A 23,056-nucleotide genomic window follows, 5' to 3' on the forward strand; every position below is an offset into this window, starting at 1 on the left:
CGAAGGTTCACCAGACTGATCCCTGGGATGGCAGGACTTTCATATGAGGAGAGATTGGGTCGACTCAGCCTGTATTCACTCGAGTTTAGAAGAATGAGAGGGCATCTCATTGAAACACATAAAATTTTGACAGGGCTAGACAAACTGGATGCAGGTAGGATATTTCCCCAGGCTGGAGGGTCCAGGACAAGGGGTCACAGTCTCAGGATACGGGGTAGGACATTTAGGACTGAGATGAGGAGAAATTTCTTCTCTCAGAGGGTGGTGAACCTGTGGAATTCTCTACCACGGAAAGCTGTGGAGGCCAAGTCACTGAATATACTTAAGAAGGAGCTAGAGAGATTTCTAGACACAAAAGGCATCAAGGGGTATGGGGAGAGAGCAGGAATATGGTATTGAGTTAGAGGACCAGCCATGATCACAGTGAATGGCGGAGCAGGCTCCAAGGGCCTACTCCTGCTCCCATTTTCTATGTTTCTAGAATGGATTTAAGGAGCAGAACCAAAACAGGAGTTGAAATATTTTTGTTAAGTTTTTGAAAGCAGGGACGTGAAGCGAGCAAGGGAAGGGAGCTTGGGAGCCAGCTCCGCTGGTGGCAGGGGGGAGAGAAAAGAACGGCTAAAAGATCCACCAGCAATAGTGCAGCGAAGAAGATGGGATCAAGGAGAGTAGACCAGAGCAAACGTTGTGAGCAGGGATACAAGGCTGAAGGACACAGATGGGGAGAGGCACGGCAAGGCTGTGGGTCTTAAATGTGAACATAAGGACCGTAAACTTGATTTGTAGAGGTACAGGCAGCCAGTAGAGCCTGCTGAGAAGCTGGTTAATGGAAGTGTGAGGCTTTAAGTGGGTAGGAACACAAGCAGCAACATTCTGAATGGAATGCAGCTTGCGGGGTAAGCGGAGGGAAACAGCAGCCAGGGAAATGTTTTGGGGGGGAAAAAGAAGAGGTAATACTAATAAACTTTTGCATCAATTAATGTCACTTTTTTTCCACCCGCAGCAACTAATGGGCATCCCAAGGAGAATTTCCGTATCCATGGTGCTTGGAAGGGAGGTACCGAGTACAGTTTTGGGTACCCATTGTAGGTTGAATACTAGAGCAAGAGAAAAGACACAGCATAGATTCAGGAGATTGGTTAATAATCTGTAACAGTGATCCAACCCCCTGGTGTTGTTCCAAGGGCAGATACAACATGGGTCATATCAGATTTGCTGTTTCCAACCCCCCCGCTTCATAGAATGACCAGAGCCCAGGCACTTTCCCATGGACCACGAGGGAAATATCATGGGAAAATGTCCCTAGACTACCCAGATGCACCTCCATATGGCTGGTTCAGAGTACTGGCTGATGCTGGGAGCAGGTTGATCACAGATGGTGTATCCCACAGAGAAAAACTAATGAAACTTCACCCTCATCAAAAAACATGACAGGCACATAATGAAGTACAATTAATATTGTACACAGATTCATAAACAATTTATAGCCAAATGCGAACTTCCAATCCTACAATCATCTGATCGCAGCTATCACAATCAGATTATATAACAGAGTATTACAAATATAGCCATTTTGTTACTTTCTCCTATATAACGATACCGCAATATTGTCTGTTCGACCCATCTCCTGCCCGATGACTGATCACAGTCACAATTCACAAGGTTCAACATTATGTGACACACAAAATATGTGATTTTAGATACATCAATGAGCGAACTGAGACAAATCTTACTTACACTAAAACATAAAAAATTACGACCTAAATAAAAACAGAGGATTTTAAACATTCCCAAATTGGATAGTTGTAAGTTTTTTTTATTTGTTCATGGGATGTGGGCGTCACTGGCAGGGCCAGCATTTATTGCCCATCCCTAATAAATTTTAACAAGCCTGGGAACTAATTTAGATCAGCTAGCTACACTCTTCAAATGCACTGAGAAATTTATTGAAAATACATTTGTTTAACAAATAAATTTAACCCATGTTTGGGAGCTCTCCTAAAGGATGTTGCTGAAACATTAGGTACAACACACACTGGCTGAAGTGTGGCAAACTGCAGGCATCTCAAGTGGGCCAGATTGCATCTTCCAATCCCCCAAGCTCACATGCACTAAAAGTCTTGCACATATACAACAACTGATCACATCTCCACGTTTCAAAGTATTTTACATAACTTTGATTTGCAGCCACTTACATGTTTCATGCTTGCCTATATAATAATCTGCCTGTATAGGTAAACTGTACCAACATAAGGCTTATAGGGGAAAAGTTAATTTCACTTTCAACGAGTTGTGTGCTAGTGACAGATAATAGCCTCCCATCAGTCACTGCATCAATAGATCTGACAAGCTATTGAAGCAGTGACATAGAAGATTTGGTCAATTGTGTGGATAACACATGTGAAAACATATTGCCATGTTTAACGATCCATATTGAAGGATCTATTTATGTCACATCTGTAGCATCAATGCTACAGCGGTTACACTTCACACCACCGCTAGTGACAGTATAAATACAGTTGACTATATTTTCAGGGATAATTTCTGTAGTTTCTCACCTGAGAAAAGTGATGGATCTAAATGCGGAGTCGGGCAGGAGGTCTCACTCGACTGCTCTTTGGACTCGGTTCTCGCCTTAACACCCAATTTACACCGGTTTATAAGCTGAAACCGCTCAGCACTGATGCTAAACTTGTGCTGTGAACGGAGTCTCCGAATCAAGCGGAACGGGACAGCGCTCCTGGTCACTCGCTCTCCACAGAGGCAAACCTCCCACCTACAGAGCGCTGAGGCGCGGGTCTGCAGCTGGAAGGTTCAGTGACCCCGGGGGTGAGGTGGAGAGGGAGACCGGCCGGACTGGGCTCACGTCCCCAACGGGTGGTTGCTGCCGGCTTCCCCGCATCGCTTGTGCCCAGGTCAAGGCTCCGGGTGGGCACTGCGAGCCGCCGGCTGGGACTGTTGCCCCAGGAAGCTGATGAGCCGGACCCTCACCCACCCCCGGTCGGGGGCCCCGGCCCTCACCGTTCCCTCCGGTCGGGGGCCCCGGTCCTCACCGTTCCCTCCGGTCGGGGGCCCCGGTCCTCACCGTTCCCTCCGGTCGGGGGCCCCGGCCCTCACCGTCCCCCCCCCCCACACCCCGATCGGGGGCCCAGCCGCCTCTCACCTGAAGGATGACGCTCCTGATGAGTGCGTTGACGGTGCCGCTGAAGGGGCCGCTGACCCCCTGGAAGCACCACAGCACGATCCCTCCTTTACTGAAGATGGAGAAGAAGTCCAACATCGCGCGGGCAGCGGGGCGGCCGCAGAACGATCGAGAACAAGCGAGAAAAGTCCGGGGGAGAAGCGGACAGGACACGTCAGGTCCAGGCACGCGTCACTTCCTGGCTGCCTGGCGCCCGGCGGTGACGTCACTTCCTGGAAACGGTAACCCGGAGGCGCTGTGGATCAGCGCCGCCCTCTCCCCCTCACAACATATTTACATTAATTATATATTTATATAAAAAAAAAGACTTTGATTCAAAACACGATGTGCGAGCTGACTGACGGCGTCAACCGCCTGTCTCACATTTGGTCCAGCGGGTGAAGTAATACTGGGGCGCGATGATTCGAGTCCAGCGGGCAGTCCCGGCCAGAATGGAGATCATCCGGTAATTCCCCCCCCCCCCCCCGTCAATCACGCCTGGAGCCCGCACTGCTGTAAGTGACTGGGATTGATTTTAAGCACATAATTTGTAAGTGACCGTTCCTCCACTCTCTGCATTTTGCTGGGGAAAGAATCATTAGACTATGGTTACAGCACAGAAGGAGGCCATTCGGCCCGTCGAGCCTGTGCCGGCTCTCTGCAAGAACAATCCAGTTAGTTGCACTCCTGCGCTCTTTCCCCGTAGCCCTGCAGTTTTTTTTCCCTTCAAGTATTGATCCAGTTCCCTTTTGAAGGCCACAATTGAATCTGCCTCCACCACCCCCTTTGGGCACAGCAGTCCAGATCATAACCACTCGCTGCGTAAAAAAGTTTTTCCTCATGTTGGCTTTGGTTCTTTTGCCAATCACTTTAAACCTGTGTCCTCTGGTTCTTGACCCTTCTGCCATTGGAAGAGTTTCTCTCTATCTACTCTGTCCAGACCCTTCGTGATTTTGAACATCTCTATCAAATCTCCTCTCAACTTTCTCTGCTCTAAGGAGAACACCACCAACTTCTCCAGTGTATTCATGTAACTGAAGTCCCTCATCCCTAGAAGCATTCTCGTAAATCTTTTCTGCACCCTCTCTAACATAGAAAATAGGAGCAAGAGTAGGCCATTCGGCCCTTCGGGCCTGCTCCTCCATTCAAAAGGATCATGGCTAATCATCTAACTCAGTACCCTGTTCCTGCTTTTTCCCCATATCCCTTTAGCATTAAGAAATATATCTATCTCCTTCTTAAATACATCTAACGACTTGGCCTCTGCGCCTTCTGTGGTAGAGAATTCCACAGGTTCACCATCCTCTGAGTGAAGAAATTTCTCCTCATCTCGGTTCTAAATGGCATACCCGGTATCCTGAGACTGTGACCCCTGGTTCTGGACTCCCCAGCCATCGGTAACACCCTCTCTGCATCTAGTCTGTCTAGTCCTGTTAGAATTTTATATGTTTCAATGAGATCACCTCTCATTCTTCTAAACTCTAATGAATATAGGCCTAGTCGACCCAATCTCTCCTCTTATGTCAGTCCTGCCATCCCAGAAATCAGTCTGGTAAACCTTTGTTGCACTCCCTCCATGGCAAGGACATCCTTCCTCAGATAAGGAGACCAAAACTGCACACAATACTCCAGATGTGGTCTCACCAAGGCCCTGTATAACTGCAGTAAGACATCCCTGCTTCTGTACTCAAATCCTCTTGCAATGAAGGCCAACATACCATTTGCCTTCCTAACTGCTTGCTGCACCTGAAAGCTCGCTTTCAACGACTGGTGTACAAGGACACCCAGGTCTCGTTGCACCTCCCCTTTCCCTTTACATCCTTCCTAAAGTGTGGTGTCCAGAATTGGACACAATACTCCAGTTGTGGCCGAGCCAGTGTTTTATAAAGGTTCTATTTATAAAGCCCAGGATCCCGTATGCTTTTTTTTAAACCGCTTTCACAACCTGCCCTGCCATCTTAAACGGCCCGTGCACATATACCACCAGATCTCTCTGTTCCTGCACCCCCTTTAGAATTGTACTCTTTAGTTTATATTGCCTATCCTCGTTCTTCCTACCAAAATGTATCACTTTGCACTTCTTTGCGTTAACATTCATCTGCCGTGTGTCCGCCCATTCCACCAGCCTGTCTATGTCCTCTTGAAGTCTGTCACTATCCTCCTCACTGTTCACTACACTTCCAAGTTTTGTGTCATCTGCAAATTTTGAAATTGTAAGATGTAATATATTTGGAGTAGATGTAATGTATTTGGATTTTCAAAAGGTCATCGACAAGGTACTGCATTGTAGACTCTTGACTGAGGTCAGAGCATGTGGAGTCAGGGGACAGGTAGCAGAATGGATAGCAAGGCGGCGACGAAACAGAAAAAAAGAGAAATGGTTAAGGCTAGCTACTCAGACTGTCAAAAGGTCGGAAGTGGTGTTCCACAGGGATCAGTGCTAGGGCCACTGTTATTCACAATTTGGATTCGGAAATACAATTTCAAAATTTGCAGACGATAACAAATTGAGGGGTGTAGTTAATAAAAAGGAAGAATACACAAAAATGCAAGAAGACATTAATAAATTTGCAGACTGGGTGTGTAATTGGCAAATGAATTTCAATATAGATAAGTGTGAGGTGGGGCATTTTGGTAGGAAGAATAAGGAGGCTTGGATAATAAGAGTCTAAATGGGGTAGAGGAGCAAAGGGATCACGGGGTATGGATATACAAGTCACTAAATGTAGCGACTTAGGTTAGTAAGGCCATAAAAAAGGCAAACCAAGCACTGGGCTTCATTTCTAGAGGGATAGAATTGAAAAGCAGAGAAGTTATGTCAAACTTATATAGAACCTTGGTTAGAACAGTTCCGGTCTCCATGGAGATACCTCTTTACCCATAGAGTAGTAAGAATGTGGAACGCGCTACCACGAGGAGTAGTAGAGGCAAATAGCATAGATGCATTTAAGGGGAAACTAGATAAGGACATGAGGGAAAAAGGAATAGAATAGAAGTGTATGGTGATAGGGTTAGATAAATAGGGAGGAAGGAGGCTCATGTGGAGCATAAACACCAGCATAGACCAGTTGGGCTGAATGGCCTGTTTCTGTGCTCCACTCACTGCATTTTACTGGAGAAATCACCCTGCTTTTATCGGGAGAAGTTGCTGTAGTTTCGGTGTTGAGTCTGTTTGTTGTTGCAGTTCGTAGAGACTCTTTTTAAATAGACTTTGTTTGCTGTAAAGTACACCGTTTGCTGCAAGTCCCGCCCCACCTCCATCACACAGCCGTGACAATAGACACTCAGCTCCCTTTACTAGAATAATATCGGAAACTTTGTCGGCGGAGAGCCGGCTTGTTTTTTGTAATTCCCGCCCTAGAATGGAAGGGAGGGTGAAAAGAGCCTCGCCGTTCGCATCACGTGACGGGGCCGCCTCCCAGCGTGATGACGGAATCCGGACGATGGCGTAATCGCGCACGGGGTCGAGTTGCCCCGGCGCGGCTGCGCGCGGCGCTCTCAGTGCCGAACAGTTCGGAGCGTTGGCCGGTGGCATGTTTCGTTTGAGTCGCTGCGGTGCCGGGGCTGTCAGCTTTCTGACCTCTTTGCACCGCTGTCCATGTCTACGGAGCCGAGGTTTGGGTCGGGTCGCCTTCAGCAGCAGCGCCCGGGCACGGAGGCGCGACGATTTTGTTAAAGGTTAGAGGGCAGGCGGAAAGCGCCTTGATGGGGCAGGTTTGATCCGTCTCAAAGTGCATAACATTTCTGCAGTTGGAATAATGTAGCACGTGTCTTCGAACATCTTATGTAATTAACTTTACAGATTTTTAACAATTACAAGATCAAGCCCAGATCATGCAATGATTGATTTTTAGTACCAAATGGGATCTGGGTGGACTGTGCGCTGGGACCTTGTACAGTGTGGCACATTAAAAAGAAAGAACTTGAATTTATATGGTGCCTTGGAAGGTCTTGTTATTTTAGAAGTGCAGTTACTGTTATTATTTAGATCAACAAGCCAGGGGATCAACCCTGGTTCAATGAGGAGTGTAGAAGAGCATGCCAGGAACAGCACAGGCGTATCTAAAAATGAGGTGCCAACCTGGTGAAGCTACAACTCAGGACTACATGCATGCTAAACAGCGGAAGCAACATGCTATAGACAGAGCTAAGCGATTCCACAATCAATGGATCAGATCAAAGTTCTGCAGTCCTGCCATATCCAGTTGTGAATGGTGGCGGACAATTAAACAACGGGAGGAGGAGGCTCTGTAAACATCCCCATCCTCAATGGTGGCGGAGTCCAGCACGTGAGTACAAAAGACAAGGCTAAAGCGTTGGCAACCACTTTCAGTTAGAAGTGCCGAGTGGATGATCTATCTCGGCCTCCTCCCGATATCCCCACCGTCACAGAAGCCAGTCTTCAGCCAATTCGATTCACTCCACGTGATATCAAGAAACGGCTGAGTGCACAGTGTACAGCAAAGGCTATGGGCCCCGACAACATCCCAGCTGTGGTGCTGAAGACTTGTGCTCCAGGACTAGCTGCACCTCTAGCCAAACTGTTCAGTACAGCTACAATACTGGCATCTACCCGACAATGTGGAAAGTTGCCCAGGTATGTCCTGTCCACAAAAAGCAGGACAAATCCAATCCGGCCAATTACCGTCTCATCAGCCTTCTTTCAATTATTAGCAAAGTGATGGAAGGTGTCGTCGACAGTGCTATCAAGCGGCACTTACTCACCAACAACCTGCTCACCGATGCTCAGTTTGGGTTCCACCAGGACCACTCAGCTCCAGACCTCATTACAGCCTTGATCCAAACATGGACACAAGAGCTGAATTCCAGAGGTGAGGTGAGAGTGACTGCCCTTGACATCAAGGCAGCATTTGATCGATTGTGGCACCAAGGAGCCCTAGTAAAATTGAAGTCAATGAGAATCAGGGGGAAAACTCTCCAGTGGCTGGAGTCATACCTAGCACAAAGGAAGATGGTAGTGGTTGTTGGAGGCCAATCATCTCAGCCCCAGGACATTGCTGCAGGAGTTCCTCAGGGCAGTGTCCTAGGCCCAACCATCTTCAGCTGCTTCACCAATGACCTTCCCTCCATCATAAGGTCAGAAATAGGGATGTTCGCTGACGATTGCACAGTGTTCAGTTGCATTTGCAGCCCCTCAGATAATGAAGCAGTCCATACCCGCATGCAGCAAGACCTGGACAACATCCAGGCTTGGGCTGATAAGAGGCAAGTAATATTCGTGCCAGGCAATGACCATCTCCAACAAGAGAGAGTCTAACCACCTCCCCTTGACATTCAACGGCATTACCATCGCCAAAACCCTCACCATCAACATCCTGGGGGTCACCATTGACCAGAAACGTAACTGGACCAGCCACATAAATACTGTGGCTACAAGAGCAGGTCAGAGGCTGGGTATTCTGCAGCGAGTGACTCAACTCCTGACTTCCCAAAGCCTTTCCACCATCTACAAGGCACAAGTCAGGAGTGTGATGGAACACTCTGCACTTGCCTGGATGTGTGCAGCTCCAACAACACTCGGTTTAATGTCTCACCTGAAAGACAGCATCTCTGACAGTGCAGGACTCCATCAGTACCGCACTGGAGTGTCAGCCTAGATTATGTGCTCAAGTCTCTGGAGTGGGGCTTGAACCCATTACTCAGACGAGAGTGCTACCATTGAGCTGAGGCTGACCCCTACCTACACTGACCGTTGCATCTATATCTGTGTCACAATTCCTTTCCTAGCGAGAATTCTGATATAATGATTTGGGAGACTTCTATGTTATACATTTTAATATGATTTTGAATGTGTAGGGTAAATCTGTTTTAAAAATAAACCAGATTTGGCTGTCTTTTCTTACTAAACTTGGAGATTACAGCCCAGCTGTCTGTGGGGACATAGGGAGATTATTAAATGTAAATCAGCCAAGATGGAAAAACTTCTTTCTGGATGCTAATCAAATTTCTGGTTGAGGGACAATGTGTCTTTGAATTGTAAGTTCAAGCTTTTTTATGGTTCTGGTTATATTGAGGAACACAGCCACGAAGTGTGTAGAGTCACAAGTAGGCTAGACTGGGTAAGGGTTAATGAAGGATATTGGTGAACTGAGTTGGATTTTTAAAACAATTTGGCAGCTTTCATAATAATTTTTCTGGTGCCAGGCACAAATTATCAGGTTCATTGAATTCAGTTTCACAACTTGCCCTGGTGGGATCTGAACTTATGACTTCTGGGTTGCTAGTCAATTACTGTAACTGTAGGACAGCCATGTACTGATGCCAGTGATATGAACGAATGGTTTCAGTTGTCACTAAGTGTTAAAATGTACAACATTAGAGCTTAATGTATTACGTCCTAAATGGATTGAACTATAAAGGGAGCTTCATTGTAAGAAAACTGAAATGCAAATTGTTTGAAGGCATTGAGAGCTATGAAAGAACTGGGCATGATGTGATTTAAAGTGCCAGCAGTAGTCCACAGCAAATGGATTATGAGGGAGGCTGCCTTTATATCAAAGAATAGAAACACTGTATAGTATACAGTCCATCCCATAGTTTTCAATTCCTTGATTTGCAGAGTCCATACCATATGAGGCAGCTAAGAGGGACTTCCCTGGAGTCATCGCCCACTTAACCTTCATCCATCAGTCAGAGGTTACTGAAAAGAAGCATTTTATATGGTGTGAAAGTCTAGTATTGTACTTTTTAGTTTCTTGAGTGTAACATCTTACAAGTAAATAAATCTAACCATTAGTTTTAGCTTGAATGTAATGGCCTGACAATGTGGTATTTGCTGTATTTCAGAAGTAGACAAGAGAACGTAGTACTCATCCCACATACTGTCCAGTATAGTCTACCATAACCGTGAACCCTGTTGTTCATTTTCCCACTCACCACAAACATAAGAGTACGGTTTTCGGTTCCTAGAAGACGCAATCTGCCTATGGAAACTGCACCTCTGCCATGACTACAAGGTGGCAAATGGGTTTTAAAAAAAGCCTGAACTTCAACACATTCCTTTGGGGCAATATCTGTACACTGACTATTGTCTCAGTCTCCCTTACAGGAAGATATCCCGTACTGGATGAGCAAAAATTTCCTCCAACTAAATACTGGGAAGACCGAAGGCATTGTCTTTGGTCCCCACCACAAACTCCGTTCCCTAGCCATCGACTCCATCTCTCTCCCTGGCCACCGTCTGAGGCTGAACCAGACTGTTCGCAATCTTGGCGTGCTATTTGACCCTGAGATGAGCTTCCGACCACATATCCACTCCATCATCCAAACCGCCTACTTCCACCTTCGGAACATTGCCCGTCCCTGCACCTGCCTCAGCTCATCTGCTGCTGAAATCCTCATTCATGCCTTTGTTACCACCAGACTAGACTATTCCAATGCTCTTCTGGCTGGCCTCCCATTTTCCACTCCATAAATTTGAACTCATCCAAAACTCTGCTGCCAGTATTCTAACTCACACCAAGTCCCGTTTTCCCATCACCTCTGTGCTCGCTGACCTACATTGGCCCCTGGTCCGGTAACACCTCAATTTTAAAATTCTTGTTCTTGTTTTCAAATCCCTCCATGGCCTCGCCCCTGCCTATCTCTGTAATCTCCTCCAGCCCTACAACCCTCCGAGATCTCTGCGCTCCTCCAATTCTTGCCTCTTATGCATCCCCGATTTTAATCGCTCCACCATTAGCGGCTGTTCCTTCAGCTGCCTAGGCCCTAAGCTCTGGAATTCCCTCCCTAAATCCTTTAAGACGTTCCTTAAAACCTACCTCTTTGACCAAGCTTTTGGTCACCTGTCCTAATACCCCCTTATGTGGCTCGGTGTCAAATTTTGTTAGGTAATGCTCCTATGAAGCGCATTGGGCCGTTATACTACGTTAAAGGCGCTATATAAATGCTAGTAGTAGTAGTAGTAGTAGTAGTAGTAGTAGTAGTAGACATATTGCTACACTGACTGGTGCCCTCAGTCCTTCCCTCATGGAGATAGCTGTACACTGGTGTCTCTCAGTTCCTCTTCCGGAGAGATATCTATACACTGACTATTGTCGTTCGGTCCCACTGCCTCAGAGAAATAACTGCACTGACTGGCGTTTCTCCGTCTTCCATTATTTCTACATTTCCTGCTTTTAAAGTGAAAATCTAGAATGAGAAAAGACCTTTCTGTACACCAAGTGCATTCCTTTTAGCAGACCGTGTGTAATTTGCCCTATCATTGATCCACCAATTTATTTAGTCTCTTGAAGGAGATGAATAAACACAGGTACAGCTTCCAGTAAGATAAAGTTCTGTGAAATTTATCCCTGAATGTAATGCAACAAAACTCCAGGATATTGATCCATGATTTATTCAGTTCTGGCTGGCTGCCTTCCACAGATAATAGTCATTGCACTGATGTAAGGTAGGGAAAATGACCATTCTAACCTCACTTTGGCTTTCCCACCATAATTCTGCAACTAATGGTCTTTTTCTTCTCACCTAAGAGGAACTGTCCATTTTTTTTTCAAAACCCTGGCACGGTTTGCTGTTCCACAATTCTATCACCCTCTTACTAAAAATTTCCTATTTTCTTTTGATAGTCAACGTTTTTGCTTCCTAATCCTTGAATTCCATGCCCCACAGATTTTTTTTTCTGGATCCAAGTTCTTCATAACTTTGAAAATTTTAAAGACCTCTGGTAAGTTTTCTCCCCCCATCCTTCTCTACTCCAGATGCGGCCTCACCGAGACACATGGAACTTCAACATCACAGCCCTTAACATTAATCATTTTTATGCCCTCCCAAAATAGTACATCTACCTCATTTTGTGCAGGCCTATAATACTTTCCTACACTGACTTTCACCTTTTTTCTAACTTCTGCTTTTACCCAAAGAGAATTTACCAGTTCCCAGTTCCCTCCATGGCAATGTATAAACCGTCCCTGATTTAAAAAAAAGGGCTACCCCACCCGCTTTTGATCTCTGTTCTTCCTGAAGCACAGGTAATCCTGCAAAAAAAAACCCACAGGCCATCAACCGTATTATCAATGAAAAGAACCAGATCTTGATTTAATTTCATTTTTATTTTGTGTATATTTTAGTTTGAGTGGACCATTTGTATTAGAAGTATCATCCATGGCTCAGTGGTAGTACTCTTGCCTCTGTGTTCAGGTCCCACTCCAGAGACTTCAACACATAATCCAGTTGATACTTCAATGCAGTACTGAGGGAGTGCTGCATTGTCGGAGGTGCCGTTTTTCAGATGAGACGTTAAACTGAGGCTCCGTCTGCCCTCTCAGGTGGCATGATTTGAAGAAGAGTAGGGGAATTCTCAGGTCTTTCTTTCTGTCTCTCTTTTCCCAAAGACGCATTGACAACTGGGAAGTGATTTTGTGGCGGTCAGCAATAAAGGTGTAATGACTGCTTAAAAGCAGCTCTGAAACAGTGCAAAATAGATGTCCATAAGTGAGAACAACTTGCTCAAGATAAGAAAGCATGATGAAAAACCCCCATGAAGGCACCTCCTACCATGAGGCCCATCACGTTGCTGATGCTGAATGTGATCACCAGCTAAGGAAGTCTCACCTGAAAAATCAAGATCCCTAATCTGGTGTATCCAGGATCCGCTATTGTGGACACTCATTCCCAGCAAAAATCTGTCTCACCAGTCAAAGAACTGACTGCAGAAAATGCGATGACATTCTGGCTGCCTTCTTCGACGTTGGAGGATGAACAATTCTCTCCCTGGATACTTTTTGGATTCTGGATGGGCCTCATTCCAAAGTCCTGCATGTTGCACACTGTAAGCTTAGCGAGCACAACAGTCATCTCAGTTCAGATCTGTAGCAGAGTGTTTGGATTTAATTTGTTTTGGATGTACCTTTGTGGGCCAACTCCTCCACAGCTCTACCTGCCTTTGTTCCACTCCCTTAACAAAAAAAATGCTTCTCTGCCAAATTCTTACTCCACTGTAAGTCTCCAAGTATAATAAATATATATAAACTTATAATGCACAGCTATTTACCACACATTCTGGAGAAAATGTTGTGAGGAGGAAGCTGAACTTTACTTTCTGGCAGAATAAGAAACAATGCATGCCAGGGGAGTGTTGGGTCATCTTTGTCCACACTTGTCCTTATAGTCATTTCACTGGAATGTCCTGGTAACCATCTCACTGGAACAGAGAAGGTTAAGGTGGATCTAGTAGGAGTATTCAAAATTATGAAAGCCTTTGAGAGGATAAATAGTGAAAGATTATTTCCACTATTACGAATCAGTAGCAAATGGGCATAAATTTAGGATTTATACCAGAAGCATAAAGGAGGAGGATGGAAGGAAATTTTTCACGCAACAGGTTATTGGACTCTGCAATGGATTACCATAAGTGGCAATTGAAATCAAATCCAAACATTCTTTGCCACACACCTGAATTGAGATGGCTGTTGTGGTTACTAAGCTGACTATGTGTAACATGCGGGATGTGGGGATGAGCCAATCGTGACATTTAAGTGGAGATTAGACACTTGAAGAGTAGAAATATGAGAACAACAGCAGGGAAGTGGGATTAGAGTGGAAAGCTCCAATGTTGAACTAGCACAAGCACAGTCATCAAATAACCTCTTGTGCTGAAATTACAATGATTCAACTCCATTCTCAACTAGATTCTTGTTCAATTCCTTTTTCCCTCACTAGTTTTTCTCCTCTCCTGAAAGTGTTGACTGTTGGGTTTTGGTTCCACAGGTGCCGGATATCCTCTGGCACCTCGCCCAAGCGGCCTGTGTTCATACGAGAGCCTTCATAGTGAAAACCATTCACACACTGGGGACATCATGACTGAGCCTAATCCTGTCCTCATCCAATATCCACAGAGGCACACTTGGCAGCAGGTGTCCCTGGATAGCCTTCAGGAGCAGGAACAGGAGCCCTGGCCTGTCCCATTTTTTGAGGTAATGAGAATTGAGAGATACTAGTAACTGTACAGATTGGACACTTCATAGCATTTAGAATTACACAGATGAATACAACTCTCGTCTAACTCTGTCTCTTAATTGTTTTTGATAGACTGAGCCATGACTGGCTATCAACTGGTCCCTGTATGACTTAACATGGCTCCTTGTATTTAATATGGATGTAATTCTGACTGAATGTTTAATAAATCCTCTGTAGCAATTTTTTACTGTAAGCACTCCCAAACTGGTCAGCAACAACTTTTGAAACAAGCAGTCCAACTCAAACTTTGATTTCTTATTGATTTTGAAAAATAAGCAGCATCACCTGATTGCTCAATTAGTAATTGCACTACTTAATGCAGCACTGAGCAATACAGGCTTGAACGTTAGCGTTTGATCCCTGATCCTTACCGAGTTAGCTGCTTTTAGCCAGGGCAGAAATAGGGGTGCTGTAATTGGCCTCAGCCTCCCTAGGTTAAGGAGGGTAAAATTGTCTAGGGTTTCTGACTACTGTCCCTGCTGGAATGTGCAGGGATGCTGGGTGTCGACAGAAGAAGATTTGACTGTGATGTGTCTCACGATACACCGGTGTTTGCTTGTGGTGGCTGGCGATAGCCCTTTAAAAGTTCTTCTGTCTCTGTTCCAGATCTGGAAAATGAGTTTGTCAAATTCAGGCAGAAAGTGAAGGAAGTGCTCCCTGGCAGTGACTGGAGCCCCCTGTACCAGACCCCTGGGCTGCCTCCCGAGAGGGCCGACATTGTCATCGTAGGAGGAGGGGTGATGGGCTGGTCCACTGCATACTGGTTGAAGAAAAAAGAGGCAATCCGGGAAGGGGTCCGAGTGGTGGTAATAGAGAGAGACCCAACTGTGAGTAGACTGCTGGCAGGGGAATTACTCTCTTCCTGGGCCAACCAGTTTTATTTGTTCTCCACTCGTACACTGTGACAAAACACTAACATTACAATAAAAATACTCAAACAGGCAAATACTGGAATATTAACCCTCAACTACTAAAAAAAATGTAAAACAAAAATGTAGGGACTTTACATGTGCTCCTTCTGTTGTCCCTTTTCTGCCTCTTCATATTTTAGGTTTCATTGTAACTTACTTTTACCCTTTCTAACCTATTGTAACCTTTTTTATACTTGTAGAATCATACAGCACAGAGGAGGCCATTCTGCCATCATGTCTGTGCTGGCTCTTTGAAAGAGCTATCCAATTAGTCCCATTCCACCGCTCTTTCCCCATAGCCCTGAAAAATTGTCATTTTCAAGTATATATCCAATTCCCTTTTGAAAGTTACTATTGAATCTGCTTCCACCACCCTTTCAGGCAGTTGCAGTAACAACTCGCTGTGTAAATAAAAAAAATCTCCTCATCTCCTCCCTGGTTCTTTTGCCAATTATCTTAAATCTGTGTCCTCTGGTTACTGACCCTCCTGACAGTGGAAACAGTTTCTCCCTATCTATTCTATCAAAGCCCTTCATAATTTTGAACACCTCTATTAAATCTCCCCTTAACCTTCTCTTCTCTAGGAGATCAATCCCAGCTTCTCTAGTCTCTCTGCATAACTTTTAAGTCCCTCATCCCTGGTGCCATTCTAGTAAATCTCCTCTGCACTTGTCTACCTTTGTTTCTTTAGCCTGTCTGCTCCTACCAACCATTTTAGAGGGTGGAGCAAGTTTTGAAAAAAAAATGCCATTTGCTTGGTTTGGAGTCTGTTTCAAAGACTGTTCTTCAGCCAGAGATCTAAAAATGGGAGATGCTGGAAATAAGAACAGGCACATCAGAATCTGAGAACAAAATTGTCAATTTCATGTTTTGGGTGGGGATTCCTTCATCAGAACTCAAACTTCATCAGCTCTCCACTCAAATCTTTTAACTTTTTCCCCCCTTTTTCTGCTGTGTAATTCCAGCATTTTCTGTTCTTTTTATGGATTTCCAGTATTTGTAACTTTTCTAGTTATCTTGACCAAGATCGAAAGAATGGCCTAGATGCACCCAGGTCAATCTTTGATGTATTTTCTATAGCGTCAGAAACACAAAGGGATCGCTGACAGAAAAGTACACTTGTCTGCTGGTTCCCAGATGGAATTGCACCAAAAAAGTAAATGTACCTTTGGGTTAAAAGGGGAGTCTTGCCCAATCCTTCAAACATTGTTTCAAGGCCACTGGTTTTCACGGGAAAAAAATAATGAAATCACGAAATGCGATCCACAGAGTGCTTGTAATACTGAAATCCTGTGATAAATATTCAGTTACAGTAGAGCAGTGACCCCGATTGTTATTTCTACAAGACGCGCACATTGAAAACTCAGGTGAATGCTTGAATTTCCCATATGTGCTCCCGACGGGAAACACAAAAGTCGGAAAATGACCCCGTTGATGTTTACGTTCTTCTCTTCCCCTTTGGTCACGCTGTGCTTGGGACCATTCCCAGCAGACAAGATATGTGAGTAACCTGAACTCTGTAACTGGTCCATGGACAGTGTCGAAAAGCAGCCCAGGATAACCCTTCTTCCCTACAGCCTCTGTTGGGACCTCCCACGATGCATAACTGCAATTTCCAAGGGAATCTGGTGCTACATTGGATGCTGCAACCACACCCACATCCCTACTCCAAATGCTAGGCTTTTAAACCCTCCACCACAGAAAAGCACCCCGTACTGTGTAAGACATATCCATTATCCACTTTCCACATCAGCAATTCTTGTGATCCATTGGAATGTTGTAACAAATTACAGACAGCTCGTACTTTGGACTTGCACTTAGAAGGCAGTAGGTTGAAATTGCCTCAAATCCACTTAACATTAGGCTTTCAGCCAGCAGAGAGGAGACTTTCACCCCATTTGTCTGGGCTTTACTCAAAGCTAGGTGTGTAAGCACTTTGTCTAATTCACTGCATCACCCAATGCCAAGCTCTTCTAATAGAAGGGAGTAATGCCAATGGCATCTTGTATGAAAATAGGGACTTTACTTTTGTGTTTTTCTTTGTTTCTGCATTCTTTTATCCTCCTGTGGGGCAGTGCAAGATCTTCACTTTGTCCCACCCTTTGACTGTAAGGATAATACTGGGAGCACATTGTTTTGGGAATCGCATAAAGAGGGGTAATATATTTTGTGCCTCTGGCACAACATGTTGGTACAATGGCACTCTGTAACACTGGGCCATGTACGAAAGGGTTTTACTGACTGTCTCATTTGTTACAGATACTGATCTCTTTTCTCTTGCTCACAGTATTCCAGAGCCTCCACAGTCTTGTCAGTAGGAGGAATTCGCCAGCAGTTCTCTCTGTCGGAAAACATCCACCTGTCCATGCAGTCTGCTCACTTCCTGCGCAATATCCAGGTACCGACAGAACGAGCCCCCCCCCCCAACTCCGCCATAGCTGGCTGCTGCTTAGTGTTTTGTTCTTTGCTAAATGGTTTCTCGCAGGGGTTGAAAGTCTACTGGTTGTTTTTAAGATTGGAAGTAAAAAAAAAACTTAAAAGACAGCTGACCCTGCTTATCTATCCATTTTTTCCCCATCTCTCCTAAAGTCATTGACTCATGCTGGAGTGTAGTTCCCCAGGCAATCCACGCTTTCATTATTTTCTAAATCTCTATCAGGTCACCTCTAAGTCTACACTGCTCTAAAGTAAATAGACCCAGCTCTTTAAGCCTATCTGAGTAACTATGGTTCTTTAAGCAAGGAATCATTCTCGTAGCTTTCCTATTCTAAGGAAGGTTGACCCAATCAAGGATAAAATGTAGCCAACTCTTTAATCAGCTGCCAGGTTTGGACAATAGACAGGGATAAACCATTTTATGGGCCACAAGCCATTCTTAATTATCCGTTTAATAATGGGTTGGGGATTTTTTTTTATAGTCTACTCATATTAATACGATGGTTTTGAAGGGAAAATATTATGTAGAAATAGGAAATATATACATGAATGAGGATTAAACAGAGTAAGCGATGATAATGGGGTGTGCATATGAGTATAGATTATACATAATAATGGAGATTTGGTATGAATGAGGATTGTATCTGGAAGTTATGTCAAGGAGGGCGAACCGTGACTCATTAGGTTAGGCTTTTGCACTACGTGCATCAATGTGAACAGACCATAATGAACCGGAGTATGGGCCGGAGATCGCGATCAGGCAAGAGCTTTATAATACAATGGGCACATAATAACATCATATGGGAGTTCCCTCAGTCTCTTGGTTTATGATGTGGAGATGCCACTGATGGACTGGGGTGGACTATAACCTGGTGTTGTAAGACTCCTTACATTTCTCTTGGTTTAGACATGGGAATTCACTCTTAATTTCACCCATATAAAACAGGTTTCCAGGGATGCTAAGTGCTGTCATTTAAAGGGGCACAGAGCCAGTATCATTAATGTTGTTATAGACTATATTTCATGTGGATTTGTAGAGATTTTTTGTGAGCAGTTCCTTTTTGCTTGCTCAGTTCCTTAAAAGCTTTTATGCGAAGGGTTTTTGGTGCTCCAATTTTTAATTATTTCTCTAAAAATGTGGATTTCCTGTGGGAATCTTTGATTTTTGAATGAAGAGGAGGGGACGCAATGTAGGGATGCAAGGCAGGTGTGGTTTCACTAGAGGAAGGCGGTATGTATAGGTAGATGCAGACTTGCCTACGTTTGTCTGAGGAACTCCCTTTATTGGCTGAGATTCACCAGGGAGGTTGTGACCTGCTGGAATCTGACCTCCAAACCACAGACACATCACTGTCCATGTCTATCAAGATAACTTCAGCACAGATCCTTTATGCCTAAGGCTCATTCCGAGCTGCCACAGCAAAATCAGCCAGTTTGTCATACAGTGATATATTAAGGTGACTGATAACCTTGTTTATCAATTTTCTCATGGACAACTGGCAACGGTTTGAAAGGGCACTGCACTTTTTACAAATGGCAAGAATCTCAAAAATTATTGATTGCACACACACTGCCCTACGTGCTCCTACGCATAGTAGCTATAAGAAAGAAAGAAAGACTTGCATTTATATAGCACCTTTCACAACCTCAGGATATCCCAAAGCGTTTTACAGCCAATTAAGTACTTTTTGAAGTATAGTCACTGTTGCAACGCGGCAGCCAATTTCTTCACAAACGGCAATGTGGCCTCAGTTTAATGTCTCATCCGAAAGGTGGCACCTCTGACAGTGCAGCACTCCCTCAGTACTGCATTGGAAGTGTCATCCTGGATTTTGTGCTCAAGTCAGTGGAGTGGGACTTGAACCCTTCTGACTCAGGCGAGAGTGCAACCAGCTGAGCCACGGCTGACATTCCATGGTATCACGGCTGATACTTTTATGAACTGCAAAGGCTACCACTCCATCAGTGTGCAGCTCGACTGTGACCATCAGTGTAGGATCAGATTGGTGAATGATGTTTCCCTGGGCAGTGGTCTTTATACACATTAACTTGCGTGTATCTAAGCTTTAATGTTGCAGCCGCAAGGGGCTCCTCCGAACCATCGGAGGAGCCCCTTGGTTCTAAGTGTGGTAAACCCTTTAACTTCCTCGTGTGGTACATGAGTGGCATCCTCTACAGGGTGGGCAGAAGCAGAGCATTATCCAGGAGGTAAAGCTCACTATCTGTGACTCTTTAACAGGAGCACCTGAATGTGGTGAATGAGGACCCTGTGGATATCCAGTTCAACCCCTCGGGCTATCTATTTCTGGCCGGGAAGGAGGAGAGTGGGATCTTGGAGGAAAATTATCGTATCCAGAGGTGAGATACTTGAGTGCTAAGGTTTGAAGCCCCTACCATACAAGAATCTCAAGGAGATTAAATAACAAGGGTGAAGCACTTTTTTTGTTTTAACACTTTTTTTTTTCTCATCCTCTCTTGAAAGTGCTGACTCTTTTTGTAGTACTCTAGTACCCTTCAGTACATGTCCTAAATGTTTATTGTTATGTGAGTCCACGTTGTGAGTGTTATTCAGTCACGAGGACAGGAACTATGCCCAATCCTATCCTCACCTGATGTTTCTACATGGGAACTTTCCTGCAGGGTCAATAGAGAGCGACCAGGATCAGGACCTACGTTTGTTGGCTAGGCTTACAAATGGCAAACTGGTTGTTTGCTCCAGGTACCAGAAGGTGTTGTGTGGGGGCTGTGGTGAGGGAAGAGAGCTTCCAAGATGGTGCAGCACACAGGGTGCGAATGCCCTGTGCCACAGATCGGGTGGATGCAGGTTTTTGATGCGGTATTTGCTGAGTTTTTAGCCTCAGAGACACCACTGTGGGAAAGTGCCAACTGAAGGGGAAGGGTTTTTCTCGCTGGCAGGGAGGGGAAGCAAAATCAGGGGAGTCGATCTCCAGAGCCAGCCACCAGTATCTGCTCGTGGCTGCTCGTACAGCCCCCTTGCCGTAGGCTTGGGCATAAGTCACCAACCTATGGGGGGAAAGTGCGTGATGATTACAGAGGGAAAAGGGATTGGCTAATGAGCTAAATGAGAAAAGGGTTAATGTAATGTTTCCAACCTTCAGAGATGAGGGGGCAGCGGTCATTCTGCTAACACCACAACAGTTGCAGAGGAAGTTCCCATGGATCAACACAGACGGGGTTGTCGTAGCTTCGTATGGTGAGTGCATCATGAAAAATAACTGACTAATAGTTAAAAAAGATTTTAATCATTAAAAAACATTGGTGACTTTTTTGTACTCACCGGGTTGAAAGACGTCACTGCTGGATAATGGAGCAATTACCTATTTCAGGCAGCCAGTGTTAAATTGAGCAAACCCAGGTCAGGTAGAGCACAGCTAGGTGCAGAGTAAAACACCCACTACTCCACTCCAGCAAACCTGCTCACCCCAACCTCAGAAGTGTGCCTTTAATGCACTATATTTCCATTTTCTACATCAGCCAGCCTATTGCCTTTCTGAGTGGCATTAGTGCCAATTAGTGTTGAAATTGGGGCAGTTTTATGCTGTGGTCCCATGCACGCTAAGAACAGGGCTGAGTCTATCCAAACTCATTGCACATAGGATCCTTATGGCCAGCAGATAGGAGAGACTCTTATCCCATTATTTTGGGCTGAATTTTAACAGCTTTGGACTACAACTATCTTAAAATCCCCACTTTTGCAATGAAAAGTTTAATATATTTCTCCCCCAACTATAGTCCACTACATATTTCTTAACCTGGCTAGTGAATATCTTTAACTGAATTAGATCACCTAACTTGTTACATTTTTTAGACCTTGCGTTAGGAATCTCGACAATTTGTTCAAAAGCAACGCTTACTAAAATAGTCAATTCAGAGTACACACCATATGCTGGTGACTGTTGCTGAGGATCAGTTCTTTAACTGTATACACAGGAGTTTTCCTGAGTCATAGGAGTCCATCACCAAGCATCTTAAACTTATAAAGTAACACTCACCCTGTTCAGGTTGTAGCATGGCCAGTGGCAACAATACTTAGAATTTCACTTTACATCAGTGATTCTCATCATCGGAGTACACTTTGCTTTGGAAGTAATTTGTCAATCACATCTTTTAAATAATATCTTGTCATTGTTTTGACATCTGATGTGTCGAGGGGAAAAAAAAGTTCTATTCTCACCCTAGTCATTCAAAAATAGTTCAACCAGTATCAATACTGTATTGGTTAAATTCTCTTACCAATGAGTAAAATTATTCCAACTTTTATTTCCTGAAATATTTTACCTTGGCAGGCTTTTTGGGTTGATCCGATGATGTACACTAACATTATTCCTAACTTTATACCAGAAGAGGATGCAAATAAATACTGCAGTCCATCTATATCCCTTGTTTCTATTATCTGCGTACCTACAGTTTCTTGTAATTGGATCTTATTAGCTCTTTAATTTGTTAGAAACATAATTGGACTTAGTCATTCTCATTTGGGCTGAATTTTCAATGGATCCAAAGATTTCTGGATCAGTACTATGAATATACCGTATAGCTCAGTTTCTCATTATTCCCCATTGCTAAAATCTTTCATTCTTGATAATCTTTTAGCTCAGGAACTCTCTTTCAGTCTGAGCTGGACCACTTGGACCTGCTCAATGGGTTCAGTATTTTTGATGCTTATACCTGCTGTGTTGACCCAACCGCTCACTGGCGAGCATATAAGTACTGTGGATTTGTGGCATTGCTTCAGGCTTTTTGTTCAGATTTTCAGTTTCTTCTTGTATCTTGCAGTTATTCTTATCTAATCAGCCTTGTTTGGTTCTGAAACTGTCTCCTTCCTTGTTGTGGACTGGTCTTTGTGGGCTGAAGTTCATGTTTCTCAGGGACCTTCTATCCCTGTTATCAACACTTTTGTCTCAGACTGGGCCTGGGCTGCAGGCTACAGTACTTTGTGGTTTAGGCACAAAAGCTATGGGAGGGTCACTGTTGGGTGACCCCATCTCTTGGAATTGCCACGGTTCCTTGCTCTCTAGGCAGCAGAGAAGGGTTTCTCAATTCACATGAACGTCAGCTATTTGTTGAGAAAAGCGAGTTTTGTCATCTTCTGACTTTTGGGGAGGCTGCTGCAGAAAGTTATCTGTTCTCCTAGAGTTGACCCCTGTCCTGCCCAGAGGCTGGAGCGGCTTCGTGTTACGATCTCCGACAGCTATTCGATATTTTTATTATTCTGTCTTAATTGACATTTCAGATCTTCTTCCAATTCTTAATTGTATTTGGCTCTTCTTGTAATTTCTAAGTCTTTGTCCTGTAACCATAATTGGGGTGCATTAATACAGCTGCTTAAGGCTCCTACAGTCTACCTCTGCCAGTTTCTTGATCTTTTTGTACAAGTTCATTTCTGTCTTCTAATTTTTGGTCTCGGAGTTCTGTTTTTTTTCATTGTCTTTGAGTCATTTCAGGTCATTCTTTCTGTGACAATTCATCTCTTTGCATTAGCTCCCTTTGGTTTTGCATTAGCTCTGTACCTCTATGGAAGTGCATTATC

General features: G+C 44.5%; 2 protein-coding genes across 2 annotated transcripts in view; one reads left to right on the forward strand and one right to left on the reverse strand.

Annotated features, from left to right (window-relative positions):
- The window catches only part of srpra (SRP receptor subunit alpha), a 39,606-nt gene extending 36,212 nt beyond the window's left edge, over positions 1–3,394 (reverse strand). Inside the window, exon 1 of the mRNA XM_067971088.1 lies at positions 3,164–3,394. Coding sequence (XP_067827189.1) covers positions 3,164–3,280 — 117 coding nt within the window. The 5' untranslated portion in view covers positions 3,281–3,394. The remainder of the gene's footprint in view (positions 1–3,163) is intronic.
- Positions 3,395–6,626: 3,232 nt separating this feature from the next.
- Positions 6,627–23,056, forward strand: part of foxred1 (FAD-dependent oxidoreductase domain containing 1) — a 37,416-nt gene continuing 20,986 nt past the window's right edge. The window contains exons 1-5 of the mRNA XM_067971089.1: positions 6,627–6,859; positions 14,765–14,985; positions 17,357–17,467; positions 19,745–19,863; positions 20,625–20,719. Of these exons, the coding sequence (XP_067827190.1) occupies positions 6,715–6,859; positions 14,765–14,985; positions 17,357–17,467; positions 19,745–19,863; positions 20,625–20,719 (691 nt within the window). The 5' untranslated portion in view covers positions 6,627–6,714. The remainder of the gene's footprint in view (positions 6,860–14,764; positions 14,986–17,356; positions 17,468–19,744; positions 19,864–20,624; positions 20,720–23,056) is intronic.

This window comes from Heptranchias perlo, chromosome 33 (assembly GCF_035084215.1).
Source record: "Heptranchias perlo isolate sHepPer1 chromosome 33, sHepPer1.hap1, whole genome shotgun sequence".
Lineage (NCBI taxonomy): Eukaryota > Metazoa > Chordata > Chondrichthyes > Hexanchiformes > Hexanchidae > Heptranchias > Heptranchias perlo.